The 7,850-nt window shown below is 36.4% G+C and overlaps 1 protein-coding gene across 1 annotated transcript; it reads left to right on the forward strand.

The window, feature by feature from the left end:
* The first annotated feature begins 1,634 nt into the window (after positions 1 to 1,634).
* On the forward strand, positions 1,635 to 7,800 carry enpp6 (ectonucleotide pyrophosphatase/phosphodiesterase 6). Its single transcript, XM_079480227.1, has 8 exons — positions 1,635 to 1,980; positions 4,424 to 4,603; positions 4,768 to 4,879; positions 5,004 to 5,145; positions 5,218 to 5,397; positions 5,926 to 6,063; positions 6,773 to 6,896; positions 7,237 to 7,800. Exons 1-8 carry the CDS (start codon positions 1,641 to 1,643, stop codon positions 7,446 to 7,448), a joined length of 1,428 nt encoding a protein of 475 aa, XP_079336353.1. The 5' UTR covers positions 1,635 to 1,640; the 3' UTR covers positions 7,449 to 7,800.
* Positions 7,801 to 7,850: the final 50 nt, after the last annotated feature.

Below are 7,850 nucleotides of genomic sequence, written 5' to 3' on the forward strand. Positions count from 1 at the left end.
TTCTCTGTCTGTTATTGTTTGTTTCTCCATCTGTTATTGTTTGTTTCTCCGTCTGTTATTGTTTGTTTGTTTCTCCGTCTGTTATTGTTTGTTTCTCCGTCTGTTATTGTTTGTTTCTCCGTCTGTTATTGTTTGTTTGTTTCTCCGTCTGTTATTGTTTGTTTCTTCTTCTGTTATTGTTTGTTTGTTTCTCCGTCTGTTATTGTTTGTTTCTCCGTCTGTTATTGTTTGTTTGTTTCTCCGTCTGTTATTGTTTGTTTCTCCGTCTGTTATTGTTTGTTTGTTTCTCCGTCTGTTATTGTTTGCTTCTCCGTCTGTTATTGTTTGTTTGTTTCTCCGTCTGTTATTGTTTGCTTCTCCGTCTGTTATTGTTTGTTTGTTTCTCCGTCTGTTATTGTTTGTTTCTCCGTCTGTTATTGTTTGTTTGTTTCTCCGTCTGTTATTGTTTGTTTCTCCGTCTGTTATTGTTTGTTTGTTTCTCCGTCTGTTATTGTTTGTTTGTTTCTCCGTCTGTTATTGTTTGTTTCTATGTCTGTTATTGTTTGTTTCTCTGTCTATCAGGATCTGCTGGCTTTACAAAACCTCAGAAATCAACAATAATGTTCATTATTCTATTTATTTATTATTATTATTATTTTTATTGAATTCAATTTTAAAAACAAAATAGGTATTGAATAAACAATATTAACTTACAATTTTCAAAAGGCAGACATGTCTGCAAAATACCATAAGTAACAGTGACGAATCCTCAAATCAAATATAAAATAATAAATAAATAAATAAAACAATAATGTTCATTGTGCACGTCTACAGCTAAACGCAGTGCCGTCAACACGAATAGAATACATTAAAGTCCACTGGAGACAGATTCATCTGTGGGCTTCGTTGTGAATAAATACTTGTAGAGTGATTGTTGGAGAGTCTTGTATGTTGTTTTTCTATAGACTGAGGGTCTTATAAGTGAAATAAAAGTGAGGTAACAGCGTGACCTAGTGGACGAGTAAAGACACTTCTGTTTTAAAAAGCCTTCGGCAGGTTCAGAGGACAGTAGCCTGTATGGGTTCATGAACTCAATCCAATAGTTTTTATTATGATGGTTTGCTCAACCATGATGAGCTGAGAGAAAAACAGCAAAAGGAAACATGTTGTGTTTCATAGAGAATTCAAGGTGCAGTAATATAATGATTATAATGATTATTATTATGGTTTAACTTGCGTCTCTGTTGCGCTGCAGATTTTGTGTGAATTGATGCTTGATGTCTTGAATTTGGACTACAATGCAGACACTGAATTAACCTGCAGTCTGTCTTATGTCAAATTATGAGTTAAAGGAATATTTCACCAAAAGAAATTCTCCTTCATTCATCTTCTTGTCATTTTAGACCTGTACGAGTTTCTTGCAGAACACAAAACAAGTTATTTTGAAGAACGTTCATAACCAAACGATACTGAATCCTGTTGACGTTCATTGATTGAACATTTCTCAAAATATCTTCTTTAGTTTTTTTGTAATATTGTATTTATATGTTAACAGATACACTATTCGTTCACGTTAAGTTCTGTTAACTTAATGTTATTAACTTTTGTAGCTCAGATGTGTTCTTGTTTCAGTGTCTCCTCCTCCTCCTGGACATAAGCTGATGGTTGTGAGGGAGGGACTGCTGTGGACTCTCTCACCCCCGCACACACACACACACACACACACACACACACACAGTGTTTGTTCATCTGTCCATCAGTCACAGAACATCATGACTCGATCGGTCCTGAGCATCTTCATCCTCCTCCTCATCTGCGGATCCTGCGACTCCAGCCGCAAACTTCTGCTCTTTCTCATTGATGGTTTCAGGTACGATTATGCAGATGATCTACAAAACCTGGCAGGATTCAGAGAGATCGTGGAAAACGGTGTGAAAGTGGATTACATGACTCCAGATTTCCCCAGTCTGTCCTATCCAAACTATTATTCTCTAATGACGGGTAAGACTTGCAGTGCAAACACAAAAGGTTGAGGTAGGCTATCATAGCTTAATCATTTCTCATTTATGATATATTTATTCAATATTATCCATTGTATCATACGCAGTACTCTTCTATATGTGTGTGTGTGTGTGTGTGTGTGTGTCTGCGCGTCCGTGTGTGTGTTTTGTGAGTGGGTGTGTTTGAATCTGTGTTTTCACCTTTTTAAGTTTTGACTAGTAAAACTTTATATGATTTGATTATAGTGAATATGTTTCACGTTCAGCTGCTTTGTAACAATGAAAATTGTGAAAAGCGCTTTATAAATAAAGTTAACTTGACATAAATGACTCGCATATATATTTCAGGTCATTTTCTAGGTCCAAGTGTCTGAACTTTGATCAAGTGCTTTGAATGTAAAGTCAGCAGATTGTAATATCACTTCTTGTCCTGTTCTTTTCCACGTGAAGTCATTAGATTGTCGGGTTAAGTGAAATGTTTTGGAATTTAAGATGGTTATAAACTCCTGGGGTTTTAATGGGTTACATGTGTCTCGAAAGCTTAAACCCACAAGCACCAATGCTTACCTAACCATTGCATCTGTGTTATTTGTGTTTGGGCTCATAATTCATTCCACATGTGACGCCCGCAGTCAGAGTTCAGAAGGGTCATTAAAGACACAATAAAGATCATATTGTGTTATATGTGACATTTGCTCATTCAGTGTTGTTTGAATGAAGCTATAGAGAAGAGCGGTCAGACCTTCATTTCACTCGGACACACTCAAAACATCAACATCTTATAACTTTAATGATCAATGCTGCATTTCTAATGTTTCTAATAACATTTTGCTGACATAACCCATCATTTATGAAATATGTATATCTGAATGTTTTGAAACAATACACAAATAATGTCATAGCAGTTATGTTCATAAAATTTTCTTTTAACATTAGTGCAAGAACCGTTTTAATAACTTTGGGAGAACTTTTCCCAAAGCTCTGAGAACACACCGTGTTTGTTATTCAATGAAACCTTTTTTAGGACCCGAAACCACACACCTTTCTTTATAATAAACAAATAATACTAATCCTTTTTGGTTTTTATATTATTATAATTGTAAAGAAAACCACAGAGTTTGTTTTTTTTCTTTAGGAAGGGAGTTGTCCTGTATATTTATGTTGCTTTTGTTTGGGGATCATTATGTGAATTATAATACTGAAGTGAAACAAACAAGAAGTGAATGACACGATGATCTGTGATGATGAGCGTGAGTTTAACAAAGAGCATCGCTGACCCCATCACACATCATCACACATCATCACGTCTGAGGCTTTCGTGTTTTGCTGACGGCAGTTGTTTCGTCTGAACACGTTCTCTGTCTGTCAGTTCTGATTCTTGTCTGTCTTAGAAGAACATTTATTAAAAACATCATTCAACTTTATCACTGTATATTAAGGTTGTTATTATTATGGCCTTGGATGTACCACACTGTAAACATTTTTGCTGTAGTTATGAAGCTAGTTGCCAGTAACTTACTGTAGATTTATATTTATGTCATTTATTTGCAACAGTTTGTTCAAAGATAAATGAATAGTAAACATTGACAAGTCTTTATCTTTACAGAAACAAAACGATGAAATAACAGCCTCGTGCGGAGCATTCTGGGAACAAGAAATCCACATTTCTCTTTCTCTATTCTAATTTTGGTTCCCAGAATGCTTTGCATGAGGCTGTTATTTGATGTTTTTTTGCTGTAAGGATAAAGACTTGTTAATGTGTAATGATCATTTATCTTTGAACAAACTGTTGCCACTAATAGTGTCATTTCTTTACGGTGCATAGTTGATAAAAACCTTAAACAAACATCTAAACACAAATGTGATTTTTCTGACGTCCACATTCCTACAATAAACAATAGTGTGGTATTCACTGACACAGCGCAGATGATAACAGCTGTCAATTGTTCAAACATTGTAAGTCTCAGAGCTTATAGGAGAAATCTAAAGAGAATCAGATGAGAGTGTTATTGTTGAAACACATGAACAGTCTGGATGTGTAAGATGAATGAAGAGGTCAAAACATCTGGATTGAGTCAATGTGATGAGAAATGTTTGAGTTGATATTGAGATCTTCAATAATATTGACGTTTGATTGCAGATGATAAAACCCTCTTCTCAAACTCTCATGACAGACACATTTGTGACTCATTTCTTGAGAAAGTCTCCATTTATTCTCATCATTGTCTAAGAGAAATCATCTTGATCTCAACTGGGATTTTTCTACACACATTGGTTTAGTAAGAAATCATTTGAATCTCAATCAATGTTTTTTATTTCAATAGATGAGATTGATGTTAGTTTGAGAAAGTCATGCTCTTCTTTAATTGAAGACATTCAAATCCTCCTCTGGTCCCTGAACAGTAAACACTCATTAGGTGACTTCACTTCTCCTCGTGCTGTAGGGCGTTTCTGTGAAGTGCATCAGATGACGGGGAACTACATGTGGGATAAAGACTCCATGAAGGAATTCTTGATCGGGACGAATGTGGACAGCCGTTTGCCTCTGTGGTGGGACGGTTCAGAGCCGCTGTGGGTGACCATGCAGAAACTGGGAAAGAGAGTCTACATGTACTTCTGGCCCGGTCAGTGCACCAAATCACAGCATCACATCATGAATATATAGATATTCTAACACAGTCGTGGATCTGACGTCAAACATACTATTAAAGATTTAGCTTTAAGAAGAATAAAAGGAGGTTTAGATCACGAGTCCAGTGTTTCAGTTCTGTTTCATTTGTTCATTCAGGCTGTGAAGTGACGATTCTTGGTGTGAGACCTTCATTCTGCGAGGAATATGTGTATAACCCATCGGAGAAGAACCTGACAGACGCGACGGAGAACGCTCTCAACATGTTGAAGTAAATGAGAAACACAAACCGTTAATTTAACCGTGGATTTGAACTTAATCTTAAAAATAACAATGATTCATTCTTAATCATATTTCAAGTGTTTATTTGATGAATGGAGGTTTGTTTCAAACAGGAGTAATAAAGCAGATATGGCTGCGATATATTATGAGAAGATTGATGTAGAAGGTCATCATCACGGTCCTCGTTCTCCACAGATCCAGAGTGCCGTACGCTCACTGGACCAGGCTCTCCAATACCTCAACCGTAAAATCGAGGTCTGCTTCTTCAAGCTGGTGTTTATTTGAAACGTATTCTCTGTTTCTGAAACACATTTGTGTGTTTTTCAGGAGAAGAACATGAGAGATGAGATAAATGTGGTGTTGTTTTCTGATCACGGTATGACCGAGCTCAAGTGGATGGAGAAAGTCATCGAGCTGGACAAATACATCTCCGTGTCAAACGTCATTAAAATGATGGACAGAGGGCCGGTGGTCAGCCTGTGGCCCAAACAAGACAAGTTTGAGGAGGTGAGATAAACCCATCGCTCTTCTCATCACATTTCGGCAAGATTTCCATCTGATGCACGTCTGCTCACAGAACCGAAAACACAATTCTCTAGTTTTTTGCTGAAGCACTTCATGTCGCTTCAAATCGCTGCTTTTACCCTCGAGGTGACATTCAGACTTTGTACCGTGTTTGTGACATCTGCAACTTCAGTGGTTTCTTAATGTTTAACAAAATGTATTTACACATTCATCTGTTAGCAAATAACTAATAGGAAAGATGGTGTCAATAACCCGTCCACCTGTACAGATTATATTTAATCCCGTATGATACCAAATAGGCCATAAACCATTGAAATAAAACCAAAAGCCATTTCCATCTTTTGGCATATTGACTTTATTTTCATGACATATCTTCCAAAACAAACTAAAATGTAAAAAAGTATATTATTGCAATGTGTAAAAGATATCATTTGTATTATTAGTTTTATTGTGTTCTTGACAGTGCTGTATACAGTATACATAAACCGTTTTCCTTACATTCTAATCCAGATATATCATAACCTGAGCAAAGTGAACAACATGAATGTTTATAAGAAGCAAGAGATTCCAGACCGATATCACTACAGGAACGGGAGATTTGTCTCGACACTGACGCTGGTGGCAGAGCCCGGATGGTTCATCACTGAGGTAAGTCTCTTCAGAACGTCCCGATCCAGCTTCAAAAATGTAAAAGTGTTTCATCTTTTCAAACATTAAATATTACATAAATGTCTATGTTTTGTGCACTCATGCTGCTTTTATAAAACTGTGACTGTACTAAAATATTCAGGACATCAAATTGAACATTATATGATTTAATTATCCAATTCCTCTGATGTAAGACACTGTTTTGACCAATCAAAATCCATAACTCTACATTTTCTTGTCTTTATATCAGTTCTGTTATCACAGATGAACTTTTGCACCTGTGGTTATTCTCAGGTGTGATGTGGAATCTTCCCTCATGATCGGCTTCTACTTAAGAATATAAAAGAATAAGATAAGCTAAGCTAAGATAAGAATAGAAGAGAATAAGACAATAGAAGAGAATAATAGATAAGATAAGAATAGAATAAGAGAATAGAAGAGAATAATAGAAGAGAATAATAGAATAGAATAAGAGAATAGAATAGAACAGAATATAATAGAATATGGTTTGTAGATTTTCTGTAAAACTAGCGGTATCAGAGAAATCAGCAGCATCATGATTCAGTCCGGCATATAATAGCCCTTTAACCCAAAAACAACAGTGTGCGCCGGACAGATATAACGGAATATCTCATTGATGTGTCATGGGGTTTACTTCAAAAACAAAACAGTGTCATTCAGACATTCAGCTTTCTGCTTTCTTTTACAGAATAAAGGCAAACTGCCCTTCTGGAAAAACAGCACTGGAGAGGCTGAAGGATGGCAACACGGCTGGCACGGTTATGATAATGAGTTCATAGACATGAGAGGATTCTTTCTTGCACAGGGACCGGGTGAGACACAGCACACTGGAAAACACACTTACTCTATATTCTCACAAGACAGAAAAATGTCTTTAAAATCCTCAATCATTTCATCAATTAGATTGAATTTGACATAAAACAGGACCAGATATCTTACACATGTGTCTGTCATTCGAGTTTCACAAGAGATAACAACAACAACGTGTCAAACTGAGATCTCAAACATGTCTCATCACATTTACTCAAATCCAGATGATTTGACATCACCTGAAGACTTCCGTTTCGTTTCTTTTTTCAATTTTAGAAAGAGGACCATTTAGACGAATAAGATAATAATTCATGTTTTTGTGAACACATTTTTGCTCTCCAGACTTCAAGAAAAATTTCCAGGCTGGTCCCATTCGAGCCGTAGATGTGTATAATATTTTATGCAGAACGATGGGGATTGAACCTCTGCCCAACAACGGCTCATGGTCCAGGGTTGAGTGCATGTTAAGAAGCTCGACAGACGTCACACGGCCCGCTCTGACGTACAGCTTGCTTCTGTCATTACTGCTGCTCATGCAGCCTGAAATCTTCTAGATCAATCTGAAGGACTCATATTCACTTTAAGAGCATGGTAAAGATCACCAGACTGAAGAGAGCAAATGTAAAACATGTTAGTTTTATGGTGTTAATGCGAGCAATGGCATCAGATACACGCTGAGAAAACGGCTTTATGGAAAAGAGAAAAGGATGCTGCAGATTATAGGCACATGTGAAATATACTCAAGAGATTTCTATTTTAGAATCGGTGTGATCACTTTTATCTCATGTTTGGTATATTTCATGTATCTGTGAATAATCTCTGTACACACAGTTTGGTATGTTTATGAAAATGTATCATCACTTTAAAATAATCTAGTTTTTAGAAGTTTTAAATGCGTATGAAGCATTACATGTGTCACTTGTATTTCATAGTTGTATTTCTGCAATAATAGAGCA

Source organism: Barbatula barbatula (assembly GCF_947034865.1).
Source record: "Barbatula barbatula genome assembly, chromosome: 18".
NCBI classification, from domain to species: Eukaryota; Metazoa; Chordata; class Actinopteri; order Cypriniformes; family Nemacheilidae; genus Barbatula; species Barbatula barbatula.

Bases quoted from the DNA above. Each gene is read 5' to 3' on its own strand.
- enpp6 (XM_079480227.1), top strand. From the start codon at position 1,641: ATGGTTGTGAGGGAGGGACTGCTGTGGACTCTCTCACCCCCGCACACA. The intron at 4,880-5,003 runs GTAAATGAGAAA...TGTTTCAAACAG, and splicing joins AACGCTCTCAACATGTTGAA to GAGTAATAAAGCAGATATGG. The intron at 6,897-7,236 runs GTGAGACACAGC...TTTGCTCTCCAG, and splicing joins CTTTCTTGCACAGGGACCGG to ACTTCAAGAAAAATTTCCAG.